We start from the raw sequence: 16,764 nt of genomic DNA on the forward strand, positions 1-16,764 counted from the left end.
CCAAAGTAGGATCAGGTCGGATCATTATTGTAGCCAGAATGACAAAATGCATTTGCAATGGCTACTCCCACGGGGTAAAGACATATCTCATTCATACATTTTTCAGCAGGAAATACTTATGTCAAAATCGTAGTAGTACCAAAATTACTTTTCATATTTCCGTAATAAAAAGACTTCCGAACCAATTCAAAATAGACAGGGACCGCAAATAACAGTTATGAAAGCTTAATTCAAGTAAATAACTCAATGTGAAGGAAATATGTTACAGCAACATAAAATATACTGACCATATGAATATACTGAGCCAAATATTTCTATTTAGGATTTATATATTATAAATTATTTTTTAAAACTTATAACAGTTACGGTCTCTGAAAAAATATTTAAAATTTTGTTCTTGATGAATCAGCTTTTGTTTCCGAGAGGGGCTTGCCTTCGGTGACTTGTCTGGCTAGTTCGTCTGCGTCGTCGTTCCCATTTATATCCCTGTGTCCGGGGACCCAGATTAGGAACTGCTCTGCGGTCTCGTTTAAAGACATTCGGCAATAATTTACAGTCTCTGAGTTGGACGAGAAGCCACACACTGAGTGTCTGTCCAGGGAAATTTATCGACCATACAAATGGCCTCGAAAACCTCCGCTTGGAGCACTCTACAGTGGTCCGGGAGCCTGAAGCAATGACTGATGTTTAGCTGGCCCGAGTAGACATTTGCAGGTTCTGGTTCGCCCTTCTCGGAAAGAAGAGCTGATTCATCGGAATGCAGTCGTCCGTCCTCTCTGGTAGTTGCGGGGCTGTCGCTAGGGTCCCGGAGTGCCCAAACGCGGATGTTTTCCACAGTTTGGATTCTTTTATTCTGAAAGCGGAAAGTGTTGCAACTTTTTACCCATAGGCTATACGCAATATTATTTACGATATTATTATAAATTAAACTAGAGAGCGTTATAGAACGCTCGGTGCGGCATCTGAGCCGAGCACGAGCGTTGGATGGAAAACGTTAGGGCAGCTTGGGGCTGCTGCTAAGCCGAGACGAAGGAGGAGAAGAATGCAGGAACGAAAATGGCGGGTACAGTGAGTGGGGAAAAATATCGTATAGCGTTAATGGTAAAGTTGAGCGGTAATTTCAACATTTAGGACTATATATTATAATTATAATAATTAATTATTATAATAATTATAATACGAGCATAAGATCCTAAACGGTTCAAGCAAGGCATAATTCGATCTACAAAGGGGAAGGATTAAAAAAATAAAGTTTCTAGTGCGGCTCAACAAGTCAGGACCCTTGATCAAGTTGTGCATAAAATTTACACCAAGAAAAGTTGTAGAAAACTACAACTAACAAAGGGTGGAAGGCTTTTTAAAAGTAATATATTACGGTAGATTAGATCACAGTTGCATCCCATTTGAGGCCACGTAGGGTAAAAATTAAAAAGTATTTCTGTACTGTTTCAATACGGTTATAATGTATGCTGTGCTGAGCGCTGAGGTATTCTAAAATCTGACAAAAAAGCCAGATATAGAGTCTTCGGTCATCAAATTCCTTTGACCACCTCTTTATAAACCCAAGCACTTACATGGCTTTATTTACCATGGTAGAAATGTGTTAAGAAAACCTTAAGCTTGGGTCCAGTTTGACACCAAGATCATAAACAAATGTATTTCCCTCAAGAGAACTACTACCGATGTATTCAGTACGTAAGGTTGAAAGGAGCCAATAAGAGGCTAGACCGATGCAATGTCATTGCTATGCATTAAGGTGTAACATATGTACATATGTATTTGCACAACACTATCAGTCTTGCTATGCATTAAGGTGTAACATATGTACATATGTATTTGCACAACACAAACATGAGTGAAAGTTATTGAGATCTGTGAAAGTGAGAGGAAATGTCCTTATACTGGACACACAGCCTAACATCATCTGCAAACATATGTTGTTTGTTAATTGATTGTTAATGCAAAAGGCAGGTAATTGATAAATATGGTAAAAAGTAGGAGGCCTACGTGGCTACCCTGTGGTACTCCATAAGTAACCATAATAGGTGAAGAGAAGGTGTTTTTGAAGACGAATCTTTGGAACCTAGTGGAAAGGTCAAGCTTTTGTGCAAGAAGTGAGTGGCTTACAGAGTCAAATGCGAAAGAAGAGAATTGGATGATGCAATACAGTGTGATGTTTTGCGTAAGCAAAGAGAGGCAGTCAAGAAATAGAAGTCAGCTTGCTTCCAGTTCCGTTACAACACACACAAAACCGCGACTCACTGCGATCCAGACCCAAAAAGAAGAAAAAGAGCTTCCAAGCCCTCTGTCTCCAACATACTGACTGAGTACCGGGTATAACGCTGCTAAGACAGCGACTCACAACGTACCACCTCCTTTTTGTTTAGTAATTAATAATTATTAGTATTGATTATTGATTATTTTATAAATATTTATTCTCTATAGTCACTGAACTCCTCCTAAACGGCTCGACCGATTCTTTTGAAACTTTTGTTGCATATTGGGTCGGTCTGCGAATCGGATCTAAACTCATCTTTATAAGTATACCCACCCTTTACATCATGTGCAAAAATAATACATATGTACATAAGTTGTTTCTTTATTCAAAAGGCAGCTAGTTTTTGATCAAGTTGTCCTTACGTTAGTTTTTGACATAAAATAATATTCGTCTGTGTGTATAATTTATTTATTAAGACGATCGAAGAAAATAACATAAATGTGCATATGGACATGTCGCTTTGTCGTGAATATCAGTAACAAGAGTTGCGAAATTATTGAAATCAACATAAATCATTGAAAAGGAGACAACCGCGACTGCTCATAATTGACACTCAAAAAGCATTACCAACAACTCCAACAAACTCTAAGATGGCATATGTAAGGAATCAGGTAAAGTGTCACTACTTTAAAATGAGGCACCACAAAAAATATTTAGTGGTCTGCTCATCGGCACAGATCAAGAAGGCTATTCGTACATTCATGGGAATGGATCAAGTAGGACCTTAATTATTTATAATATGTACTTTTATATATATATTTCCGACTATATATGTGCATAAAAATGTATGTGTTTGAACTCTTCTCAATTAGTTTTGTATTTGTCTCATAGACTTCCGATTTTTGTCTGTGCTTTTTAAGTTTTTTGTGAATTGAGTGAATTTTCATTGGGATAAAGTGAACAATGCCAGCAAGACGCATAAACAGTAGAGCAAGTCATGCAATGTTAATGCATAAAAGTCGACTACCAAGAACAAGTGAACAAATTGAACAAGATAATGCAAATTTTTGTGAGAGCCTGCCGCTGTTGAGTGAACAGAACAGAAGATTTACGAAATGAAAACAATTAGCAGAGACAATTTGAGTCTATCGAGAAATGGGCGCCGGTACATAATTGACTCCATCAGAGAAAATTACCGAAAACGCCAACAAGTGAAAAAAGCATTTACACCGGCTTCCTTCCTTTGTCTCGCATTACAATAAGAGTCAGATATTGAATATTACGCTGATCCGAAAGTATTGATTGGTGCTATGCACCAAGAATGTCCCCATTGTCACGCGTTTAAATACAAACGATTCAAATGGTATGTGTTATGCATCAGTAAAGTGCAACTACCTTTAATTAAGACACCACCGGAACCATTGAACGCTTGCTCATCGGCGCGGATCCAGGTTTAAACGTCATAAAATAAAAGGAAACGCTTGCAAAACAATTATTGGGTCAATAACCTATTATTATTATCAACACAAATACTTGCTACTTAAAACTGCAATTAGATTTCTGCACAGTTGTTGAATCGCAAAATGATCGCATTCAATTTGTCTTCCCATATGTAAAAACACAATACTTAAATCATGAAATACTTAAACTAGTCTTCCCATATGTAAAAACACAATATTTAAATTATGCATGGCTGCCGGTAATTGGCAGCAAAAATGTGAATATCGACGTTTTGTACCTGGTACTTGAAGAGTAAATAGGGTATCTTGTATTTGTGCAATTAACGGTTGTATGTAACGCACAGAAGGAAACGTTTCCGACCCCATAAAGTATATATATTCTTGATCAGCATCAATAGCCGAGTCGATAGAGGCATGTCTGTCTGTCCGTCCGTCTTGTTGAGCGCCTGGATCTCAGAGACTATAAGAGCTAGGGCCACCAAATTTTGCATCCAGATGGCTGGATGCTCACACTGTTGCAAGTGTATTTCAAAATTTCGCCCCACTCCTTCCGCCCCCGCAAAGAGTGAAAACCAAAAATGCCATTCGGTAGGGAAGGACCGTATCTATCAGATCACCGAACTGGGATCAGATTGGATCATTATTACAGCCACAATGAAGAAATTAATTTGCAGTGGCTAACCCCACCCTGTCCAGCAGCTTGTTTTTCACATTCTCTCATCCACATTATGTTTCGAGCAGTGTGTGGCTCTAGGGTATCGTGAGAAGTGATAGATGTGCTTTGTAGAAAAAAAATGTAAATGTAAAATGTGAAAAAAAACCACTAAGGTACAGACGTACCATTGAGGACCGGATATAAAAGTTGTGACGCGTAACAAGCGCCTCACACGTCACTCCTTGTTTTTTCTCGTAACATCCGCAACATCTGTTGAATCATGACTGAGTACCGGGTATAAAAGTAGTGACTCGACTGTGGACGTTCCCCCTAGTTATACCCAGTACTCGAAGAGTAAATAGGGTATATTGTATTTTTGCGAATAACGGTTGTATGTAACGCACAGAAGGAAGCGTTTATGGTTGAAGTATATATATTCTTGATCAACATCAATAGACGAGTCGATAGAGCCATGTCTGTCTGTCCGTCTCTCCGTCCGTCCGTCTGTCCGTCTTGTTTGTCGGCTAGTTCTCAGAGACTATAAGAGCAAGAGCCACCAAATGTTGCATCCAGATTGCTATATGCTCACACGGAAACCAGTGTATTTAAAAAATTAGCCCCGCCCCCGCAAAAAGTCGAAAACCTCCCAAAGCTACAATTTTGAAGATAAAATAAAACTTAAAACGCCATGTCGTAGGGAATGACCATATCTATCACCCAATTGGGATACGATTTAATCATTATTGTGGCCACAATGAAGAAATTAATTTTCCGTGGATAAACCCACCCTGTCCCTCAGCTTTTGTTGTTTTTTTCAAATTGTCTCATTCACACTCTGCTTCTGCTTCGGCCTCTGCCTCTGCCCTCCCCCTGCCGCTGACTCTTCCGACTTTGAACCCACGCCGTCCCACCCCGTTACAATTATAAATTGTAATGTCACGAGATTGTTGATTAAACAAGAAGGGACGTGTGATACGCTTCTTACGCGTCATACTTCTATACCCGGCACTCAGTACTACATCTGCACCTTAGCGATTATTTGTCAAATTTTAAATTCTTCATCTGTCATCTTCATCAACAACACTACTCACACTATAAAAATGAACTATAAAATCCTATAAGCCCCAGGGACCGGATGACTTCCAACCAGCCATTCTTTAAAAAGCATAATTACGCCTACCATGGTTACAGATAATCTTTAATTCAAGTCTATCTCAAGCCTAGTATTGAGTCTGAATATCTTTTTCTTCGATATTGAGGAAGCCTTTCAAAAACCTTATGATCGAATCTGGTAGGTTGGTATATACACGACGGTAACTTTAAGGCTGGGCTGCATTCTCAGATTGAGAACGAGATGCGCCAATCAAGTCACCTCGCCAAAAAAAGACTGTCACACCAGCGTGCTTCTTGCAAGTGTTATATCCAATCTTGTGGAACTTAGTCCTATGCGATAAGTACCTATGCGGATAGCGGAAAAGTTCTTGCTTCTGATCGTCTATCGACTTCGAAGTACCAGAAATTTGACTTTAAACTCTCACGGAAGAGAAACGCGGACGAAAGGTAGAAAAGACTTTTGGAAGAATACGGGGCTTGCAACCTGACATCATCTATGTGTACACAGCGATGATAATAATAATTTTAAGAAAAAGCATGTTGGTACGCCAAATCTTACCTAGAAAACATCCATAGAGTCGAACGGACACAAGATTTCTTGAATGCACCCCCAGGGAGATATACGTCCATCTCAAGTGCAAGGTTAAGACAAATGCAACTGTGCTACTAACCACTACTACTACGGGTTTTCCACCCGACGCCTTATGACCATGCCATAGTAATCCGTAAAAAATAGAGTTGAACGGTCGAGTAGAGTGACTACAGCGACTCTTCTTGGTTCTCTCATTGAAAAGAAACTTCAAGTGGGACATACCGAACCGGGAGGAATGGGACCGAAGGGACGGGAACAGTGATCTTTTATGAAGAACTAGCGATCAAGATATCCCTAAGACTACCAGACTGGTATAGTTAATTCCATGCAGAACTATATTCAAGATGGCAAGTGACAAATCTCTTCTACACCTTAGATATACCTCCACGGAACATATCAGTCTGCATTGACAGCCAGGCTGCTATCAAAGCAAGACAAGCAGAATTGTACACGAGACGGCGGATGCACTAAACTAGATCGAGTCTCACTCGCTTACGCTCAAGTGGGTCCTGGGTCACGCCTATGTACATCACGGACAACGAGAGGCGATATGTGTGCAAGAACTGTTATAGTCTTAGCAAAGCATGACGAAATAGATTAGACAGACAGTAGGAAGCAACTCGCAACAGTGAAATCGCGTCAAGACTCTACGGGGGTCTGTTCGGCCTGGTATTGAAGCCTCGTTATGTTGAATCCATAACGAATCCATGTTGAATCTCTGCCCCTTTAGGCAGAGGATAAAATCGCATGACGTTAAAATGGGCAGATCGGCCTCCGAGTGCCTTGATTTTAGTCCAGCAGCCCTAGAAACCTAGCCCTCCTAAGCCTACGACGTGCACACACAACGCTCAAACCATGTCCACCAAAAATAAGTTACAGCTGAATTCACCAAAGTTATCTTAATATCGAGCTGTCCGGCACTATCAGTTTCTGGGTTACTTGACGGCTGTTTCAGCTAAGTTGTTTGACGTTAGATTTTCCTAACTTTACACTAAAGTGTATTGTCCAATTTAGCTTTTATCTATTATTTTTGCATCCGAATGCCTAATATGTTGGTAAAACACGAAGTTTTTAAAGCTAAATAATTGCTGAATTTTCTATCTTAGAATTGCATAGTTGTTCTTAACTATATTTAGGATCCTAAATTTATTTGGTAAAACACAAGCTCACCTTTGAATAAAAATAAAAGCATTTTTAAATTCTTTAAAAAAGATGGTCTATCAAAAAGGTAGCGTGTTGATTCAAAATGACAAAAAGCACGCAAACCTCTAAACTTTTAAAAAAAATGTAATGTAAATGAAAACATTGAAGCATAAGAAAGCATATTTCATCACATTTTTTCTTTTTAATTCTCAGAACAACTGGACCGCATTGAAGAGGGAATGGATCAAATTAATGCAGATATGAGAGAAGCTGAAAAAAATTTGAGCGGAATGGAGAAGTGTTGCGGTATTTGTGTGCTACCATGCAATAAGTTTGTATTTGCAATTTATTTAGCTTTTGCAGTTTAACAATCAAAACATTATATAACAATTATTTTATGAATTCAAATAGTCACATTTAAAAATTTATATTAGTATAATAGAACCAAACTAACTTTTTATACCCGGTACTTGAAGAGTAAATAGGGTATATTGTATTTGTGCACAAAATGAATGTATGTAACGCACAGAAGGAAACGTTTCCGACCCCATAAAGTATATATATTCTTGATCAGCATCAATAGCCGAGTCGATTGATCCATGTCTGTCTGTTTGTCCGTCCGTCTGTACGTCTGTCCGTCCGTCTTGTTGAGCGCCTGGATCTCAGAGACCATAGTGTTGTTGATGTTGATGACAGATGAAGAAAAAATGTAAAATTTGTAAAATGTAAAACTTTTATACATGGTACTCAGTACTCAATCTGTACCTCAGCGATTTTTTGACAAGGGTTATATTTTTTCTTCATCTGTCATCTACATCTTCAACACTTCTCACTCCAGAACGCTCTTTTAGCTCGCCCCACTTCCCTAGAACCGTACACTGCAGAGTCACGGCAGAGGCAGAGACGCGGCAGAGACAGAGACCGCACACTGCAGAAGCAGAGTGTGAATGAGAGAATATGAAAAAAAAAAAATATAAGCTGCGGGACGGGGTGGGTTTAGCCATGGCAGAGGCACAGAAACGCCAGAGGCCGCACACTGCAGAAGCAGAGTGTGGGTGACAGAATGTGCAAAAAACCAAAAAAAGCTGCTTTACGGGATGGGCGCAGCCACTGCAAATTAATTTTATGATTCTGGCTATAATAATGATCCAATCGGATCCCATCCCATATCGGTGATCTGATATTCGTATTCTGCTCGGTTGCCGCAGCGGCAGAAAAATAATTCTAACACGTAACTTAACATTTTTCATCGATGTTTTCTGGTACTGCAGGGTGATTACAGCGTTTAAAAGTTGTGAAGTGTACGAAGCGTCTCACGTTCCTGATCGTTTCATTTGTATAGGGTTAGTTGACCAGCTAACATAACAACCGTCTCTACATAGATTTTGATGAGCAATACCTTCAACAACGCCCAATTAATGCACCTGTCAATTAAAAAAATATAGAACTCAATATGTAATTTCTTTTCGACTTTTGCCGAGTTTTTAAAATCACAATTTCGTAAAAAATCGCTCATAAAAATCAAAATTTTTACATTTCAAAGCTTAATATAAGCGGTAAGCTAAATCACAATGTGTTTGAAACCACTTGTTAGCTGCATCAATTAGCTTTTCAGATAAACAAAGTTCTTAACAAGCAGATCGAAGATACTTAAGATACTTAAAAACCCGCTACCTCTTAAAAAACCGTTACAAAACAAACCATTCTTTACCAGAAAAAAACAAAACTTTAATACAAATTGTAGTCCCCGATATCTATTAGAAAAAGTCGAAAAAAGTTCGATTTTGTAGTAGTGTTATTTAGGATTAATGGTGAATAAATGCACTTCTTGGGAGGGGAAGCAAGATCGCTCCCCCTGGCCTTAACGTACTGTTTCAGTGTAAACTGTAAATTAAACTAATTTTAAAATTACAAGAATTTTCGTTTGTATTTAGTAAGTTCATATTTTTCACATATCTTTCCAGGAGTCAGTCATTTAAAGAAGACGATGGAACTTGGAAAGGAAATGATGATGGAAAAGTGGTAAATAATCAACCTCAAAGAGTTATGGATGATAGAAACGGAATGATGGCACAAGCTGGATATATCGGCAGGTAAAATGTTGATGTTTTTGCAGTATTTGGAACAGTTTAAGTAAATTTTAATGTAATTGTTCGTCACTAATTACCATCATAATATATTCGATATATAAAAAATGTAAATCAAACGAAATGAAACGAAATGGTTTGAAATATGATGCAGCTAAAAATTTGACTCAAACTATTAGTTGTTTTATTTTACTGTCTGCAAACTAAAAGGCTATAAAATGAAAAAATTTTGAAATTTATGCGGTAATTTTAACAACATTTCGACTTTAAAAACTCGGAAAAAGTATAAAAAACGTATATCCTGGGTTCTTCATCTATAAAGAGTACGTTTTGTAGGGTTGAGTGCCCAACTGCCACAGTATTTTTGGCTTCACTGCCCGAAAAGTACTGAAAAAATACTAGAATTGTAAATCCTTAAATATGTCGTTATTTAACCGAAAATTAAAGATTTTTAGAAATGGTTAACCAAAAATAAATTACAGAGAATATAATTGTTGTTCGACTTTTCAAGAGTTTTTAAAGTCATAATTTTTGCATTTCAAATTCAAAATGTTTGGCTGCACTTTACAGATGCATTTATTAGCTCTTTAAATTGACAAAGATCACTACAACCAGTTGTAAGATACTTAAGTTACATATGCGAAAAAAAAGAAAACCAAATTTTTTTGCTGCCAAAAGTGCTGCCATTGAAAATTAAACTATATATTATCAAACCATTTCTACGCCTAGTCTTCGACTTATTAGTACATAAATGTGGTATGCATTACCAAACTTGGTCATTGAGTGATATCCACAGTGTGTGGATGTGTATCCACAGCCGAATGGGGAAATACTGTATTAAAACAACGTTTTTTATACCCGGTACTCGAAAAGTATATAGTGTATATTGTATTTGTGCACAAAAGCTCAGATAAGGAAACGTTTCCGACCCCATAAAGTACATACATATATTCTTGATCAGCATCAATATCAGAGTCTATATCTGTCTGTCTGTCTGTCCCCCTGTCCGTCCGTCCGTCTTTTTTGTCGTATAGTTCTCAGAGACTATAAAAGCTAGAGCCACCAAATGTTTTTTCCAGACTGCTGTCTGCTCACACTGATACAAATGTATTTCATAAATTAGCCCCGAACCCTTCCGGCCGAACAAAGGGCGAAAATCTGCGGTATCCGAAAAACTAAGAATGCCACTCCGTAGGGGATGACCATATCTATCAGATCACCAAATTGGGATCCGATTGGATCATTATTATAGCCACAATGAAGAAAAATAATTGTCAGTGGCTAAAGCCAACCTGTCCCGCAGCTTTTGTTGCTATTTTTTCACATTTTCTCATTTACACTCTGCTTCCTGCAGTGTGCGGCAGCTGCCTCTGCCTCTACCTCGTCTCTGCCTCTGTCATGACTCTGCAGTGTTTGTCTCTAGGAAAGGGGGGCGAGCTAAAGGAGCGTGTTGGCGTGAGAAGTGTTGTAGATGTAGATGGCAGATGAAGAAAAAATGTAAAATTTGACAAATTCCGCTAATGTACAGATGTTGTACTGAGTGCCGGGTATAATAGTTTTTGACGCGTAAGAAGCGTCTACCACGTCCCTTCTCTTTTTATTTGTTACACATTCTCTAATTCCACTCTCTGCTTCGTGTAGTGTGCGGCTCTAGGAGAGGGGGGCGATCTAAAAGAGCTTGTTGGCGTGAGAAGTGATGTAGATGTAGCCAACAAACCTTTGACAATTAATTGCAAACTAATAATTACTAACTCCGAGCTCACATATTACTTATTTCCCTTGTTTTAGAATTACAAATGATGCGAGGGAAGATGAAATGGAAGAAAACATGGGACAGGTTAACACAATGATTGGAAACCTCCGTAACATGGCTCTCGATATGGGTTCTGAGCTAGAAAATCAAAATCGCCAAGTTGACAGAATTAATCGCAAGGTAAAAATTGTTTATATTAACATAAGTTAATAAATTTTTGTATTGTCGAATTTTATTCCCAGGGCGAGTCTAATGAAGCTAGAATAGCTGTAGCCAACCAAAGAGCACATCAGCTACTAAAATAAGGAGAGTCTAGGACGACGTGTACATACAATCATAGTCTCTTCAATATTCACATCCATATTCACTTTCGGTTGCCTAATCAGTGCTCCAATAGTGGTAATCTAATTGTCACGAATATAATATTAATATTGGCTTAAAATGAATATATTTAAACAAATGTTTTAAATGAGTTATGTAATATTTTAACGCATGAGCTATTTTATGAATACATATGTACTTATGAAAGAATATCTGTAAATATTAATGCTCCTCGCCTTGAAACACATCAGAAAAAAAATTAAACCAGCCAAATTATGTCGAATCTATAATTTATCCGTTAGTAACAAATCTTGTATTTTAAAGCATTAATTTAATTTAAAATTCTATTTTGGTATTTCCAAATACAAGACGATTTTCCATTCTAAGATAAAATAAAGTATTGTGTTAAAAGAAATAGAATATAAATTACCAAAGCCGAGCCGATAACTCAGAAAATCTGGCTCTCGAATTATACAATTTAGGTTCAAACTAATAATATTACTGTAAAAATACATTTTTCTTACATAATGTTCGTACCTTAAAATTTGAGGAAAGTATGTAATCTATACTATTATTATTGTAATAATTGATAATTATAAATACAATTTATTAACAGAGATTTTAGTAACATTTTTTGCTCACTTGAAAATGTTATTAGGATCTTTAACATAAATGTTAATTTTTTATTTTATATTGTCTCTGAAATGATTTATTGTTCTAAGAAGAGAAATTCAAGTAATAAATGATTTTATCCTAAATATTTATTAATTATTAAAGAACTTTTCATAAAGGGAGACGTTGACAGAAAGTGCGTGACGCCCAGCATCATACGCAAAACCATATAAAACTCTCGGAGCGCATTAAAATCCGCAACAATTTGTTTTTCAGAACGATTTTTCCTCCGCGACGACCCTGAAGAAAGGACCCGTTATGGGAATATTGATTTACTTAAAAAAGATTTGTAAATTACGTTAGAACCGTGCAAACAAGTATCAAGTATCAAAAACATTAATTTAATTTAAAACACTATTTTGATATATCAAAATACAAGCCGATTTGCCCAACCTTGTACTTTTGCCACCCTTCTCCACGCCTTATTCCTTTATAATTTAAAATATGACAGCCCGAGATAAGATTTGTGTGAAGTGCGGTCACTGGGCACTGTGGTTGCGATCATAGGCCAAAAAAAACTAATCCAACCATATACAGGATTCAAAAATATTTTTAAATTGTCTTAATTTCAGAAGTCCAAAACTTTTTTTCCTGAAAATGTAGCGTAGTTTTTCATAAAATAGCTTTGACTGTTTGTCACGCGCCTATTTGAAACTCACCGCTGCACACAGTCCGAATTTTTCAAAAACGAACAGCAGTTCTGAGAAGTCAGAACCATTGGGTTTTTGTACCAATCAGAAAAAAACGTTTTCGACCATATTATATAAATTATTCGTATATAAATTCTTGATCAATATCAGTATCAGACTCGATATAGCCATTTCTGTCCGACTGTCAGTCTGTTAGTTTTGTGTTGACGCCTAGTTCTCAGAGACAAGAGAGCGTGAATACTCTTGTGATATCACACTGAATCAAGGATCTTTCACCCACCCCTTCCAGCAGCACGAGTTATGCTTGCTACTCAGTCAGTATACATGTGCCTTAGTGTTTTTATACCCGGTACTCGAAGAGTAATTTGGGTATATTGTATTTTTGCACAAAGTGGATTTATGTAACACACAGATGGAGACGTTTCCGACCCAATAAAGGATATATATCAGCATCAATAGCCGAGTCTTATTGAGCGCCTGAAGAGCGCCAGAGACTATAAAAGCTAGATCCACCAAATGATGCATCCAGATTGCTGTATGCTCACACTGTTACAAGTGTACACAATTAAGAAAATAGAAGAAAACAAAAAACGCCATTCCGTAGGGAAGAACTGTATCTATTAGATTACCGAATTGTGATCAAATTGGAACAATTGCAGGGGCGTCCTCACCCCGTCCAGCAGCTCTTGTTTTTTGCACATTCTTTCATTCTAAACTCTGCTTTGAGCAGCGTGCTGCACTAGGAGATGGGGGTTAGATATACTGACTGAGTAACGGGTAAAAAAGTTGTGACGCGTAAGAAGCATCTCACACGTCCCTGCTCTTTTTTTCGAACTTTCTGTCGAAAGTACGGGTTGGTCTGGAAGGAACCGCAAAATCGATTCGTCCCAAAAGCGTTTGGGAGTCCACAATCCCGAGAATGAGCTTATGCATGAATAATACCCCATTGCAAATTTTGCGATGGTGTAAAGAGGGTAGATTCAGTAGTTTTAGCCTAGATAGGTATGGTGGAAGGAGTCTGTTAGAGTCCCAGTTTAGATTTCTAAGGGCGAATATTAAAAATTGTTCTTATACGGATTCAATAATAATTGTTTGCTCCTTCTATTGTGGACTCCACACAAAAGAACAATACTCCAATATCGGGCGAACCAACGAGACGTACAGTGTTTTAGTTATATACGGATCGTCAAACTCTTTTGACCAACTCTTAATAAACACAAGAACTCCCTTAGCTTTGTTAACAGTTGAAGCAATATGGCTATTAAAACATAGCTTGTGATCGAAAAGGACTCCTAAGTCATTTGATGTGGAGATTCGATCCAGAACATGGTGTCCTAGAGAATAGGAGACAAAATGTGGTGCACGGCGGTTATGAGCATACATTAAAGAAACTGAGTGCATAATAACTTGGGGCAGGTCGTTCACAAACAAATTGAAAAGAAGCGGACCTAAATGACTTCCTTGAGGAACTCCAGAGGTTACTTTCACAACATTCGACAAGACATTGTTAAACAAAATACGCTGTGTGCGACTCGACAGGTACGATGATATCGAATTTACAAGATTTGTGGGAAAACCTAATAAAGAGAGTTTATGGATCAGCAAAAATTAACAGAATCAAAAGCTTTACTGAAATCTGTAAAAATGACGTCAGTCTGCAAGCCACTTTGAAATCCTCGGTTGATTAGAGACGAGAATCTAAAAGGTTAGTAGATGTTGATCGATGTCAAAAAAACCATGTTGCGACGGGGAAATAATGCTAGAACATGTGTGTTGCAATTGACGAGTAACAAGGTGCTCGAGCAACATCGGAATGGCATATAGTTTAGCAATACCACGATAGTTTTCGATATTAAATCTGGACCCTTTCTTGTGAAGAGGAATAAGGTAGGATTCATTCCAGATCATTGGGAGACGAGATCGCTCCAGGGATAAATTAAATAAGAAGGTCAAAGGATGAGATAGTGCTTGAGTGCAATATTTTAAAATACAGCTCGGAACTTTATCTGGACCCGCAGAGAAACAGATGTCAATTGATGACAACCCTTTCTTCAAGGAAGGGAAGAAACACGTTATTAACATGAGGTAGATGGTATGGATAAGGAGTGGAGGAGTCATAAGTATCCGAGGAGTACGTCGATTGAAAGATGGTGGCAAATAAATTTGAAATTCCTTGATCTGAAGTTTCTGTTTTAGACTGTAACTGAAGGAAAGAAGGGAACGCGCTAGACTTGCGTTTTGAGTTGACAAACGAAAAGAATTTTTTGGGATTACTACGGAAATTTGTGCCACATTGGATACGTTATAACATTTCTTATTGACAGCAAGAAATTGAGAGCGAACCGAAGAATATTGTGCAAAGACAGACAAAGAACCAGTTATCTGGTAGTTTTTGTAGAGCCGAGATTTTGTATTTTTTAGGTAAGACAGATCCTTAGAAAAGTACGGAGGTTTAGAGGATAGAGGATACAAATACGGTGACTTCAGGGACGTAGGTATCGAGGGCAGAGTATAATGTTTCGTAAAACAGATTGACAGTAGGCTCTATATGTGATGAGGACCGAAGAAAGGACCAATCAACTTGCGAGAGATGTAGACAAAGATCGATAAAATTAGTTTTGCGGAAACACTTTATACGACTTTTTGAAGGTAAAATGGTGTTAGTATTAGAGACCTCGAAAAATATAGATAAAGTGGGATGATGCGGATCTTCGGGAGAAGATATCGGATTTCCTCTTAAAACCGTTGTACGAGAGGCATCGCTGACGAAGATGAGATCTAACAGTCAATCTCTATTATTTCTGACAGAGTTAATTTGGGCAAGCGAGACGTCAGTTACCCCCTCGACGAAATCATGTTGACTTCCAGGTAACATGTTTGAATCATCCTGTTGCCAAGATAGAGATGGGTTGTTGAAGTCACCCATGACTAGTATCTGATCAGCACAGCCTAAAGCAAAAACTACAGATTGAATTACAGAACGGCGGTTCAAATAAAAAGCGGCATCAGATCTTGGTGGAATATAAGAACAGGTCAAAAATATATATGCTGTTCCAATACGGATTTTGACTGCAACGAATTCGATACCATGGATGTTGTTGAATGGAAACAGCTCGGACGCAAATGCCGTTTTCACTGCAATAAGAACCCCACCAGCGAATGATGGACGATCCATTCTATAAGTGGTGAACTTTTGGACGAGAATTTCGTGATCGGAGACAGAGGAGTTAAGCCAGGTCTCAGTTATGGCTCAAAAGAGGCACTGTCCGTATGTATTTTAGACAATTTACCTAAAAGACTGCGTACGTTCTTATATTGGATGGAGAAATGGTTCCTTAGTTTTTTTAAATCTTAGGAAGAGTAACTCGAGGATTCTGGGTAGAGTCTCTGGCAGAAATTCATGCATAATATTGTGCTCTGGCCATGCAGCCGGTTCCAAAGCTTTGGATACAAGAGAATCGGGAAGAAGAATTTTGAAAGATGAGATATGTGTATGTGAGCTTATGTGTAAAATTAAATGTATTTATAATAAAGTTATCCGGCGTCGATTGAAGAGCTAGATGTAGTTTGACATCAGCCGGTGTGGCTTCGGGAATAAGACGAGAGACAAAGATTGCTTTGCGGGGGATCACCGCGCTGAGTGGAACACCGGAAAAGCGAGCTGGTGGAGCTACTCTTAAAAGTCTCTAGGCGGGAGCTGAGGAGCTAGAAGAGGCTGCCGATCCATCACCATTCAATGAAACAGAGACCGGAAAATCATTTGTTACTGGAAGCTGAATACTGTTAGGGATTCCATCACTGGCAACTGAGTCCGAAGTTAAATTGACAGGGGTATGGATTTTTGAGGCAACTACTATGTTGTTAGGCGTGAGAAAGGCTGGATCATCCGATGGCGGATGGACATCCATCGGTGAAGGTTGGCCACTAGGAGTAGAAAATGAGTCCATCGGTTGTAGGTGAGAGGCAGGCTTTCCACTAGGTAAGACCAGCAGTAGGTTGTTGTTCAGTATTTTCCTCCTTGGTGACACTCTCAGTTTGAGGCCCAGAAATTGCGATTCCAAAGTAAGGAACTTATCGTTGAGAGCATTGAATTGCTTCAG

The 16,764-nt window shown here is 38.2% G+C and overlaps 1 protein-coding gene across 4 annotated transcripts in view; it reads left to right on the forward strand.

The window, feature by feature from the left end:
- LOC117590059 (synaptosomal-associated protein 25) overlaps positions 1–16,764 on the forward strand; it is a 50,623-nt gene that overhangs the window by 29,253 nt on the left and 4,606 nt on the right. For 3 of the 4 annotated variants that reach the window (XM_034282382.1, XM_034282381.1, XM_034282383.1), the window contains exons 5-8: positions 7,395–7,512; positions 9,146–9,274; positions 11,057–11,201; positions 11,264–11,397. In XM_034282382.1, coding sequence (XP_034138273.1) covers positions 7,395–7,512; positions 9,146–9,274; positions 11,057–11,201; positions 11,264–11,326 — 455 coding nt within the window. In that variant the 3' untranslated portion in view covers positions 11,327–11,397. Of the gene's footprint in view, positions 1–7,394; positions 7,513–9,145; positions 9,275–11,056; positions 11,202–11,263; positions 11,878–16,764 lie in introns of those variants that run through there. The other variant, XM_034282380.1, reaches the window with a different exon arrangement.

The sequence above is a fragment of the Drosophila guanche genome, unplaced genomic scaffold (assembly GCF_900245975.1).
Source record: "Drosophila guanche unplaced genomic scaffold, DGUA_6, whole genome shotgun sequence".
Taxonomy (NCBI): Eukaryota; Metazoa; Arthropoda; class Insecta; order Diptera; family Drosophilidae; genus Drosophila; species Drosophila guanche.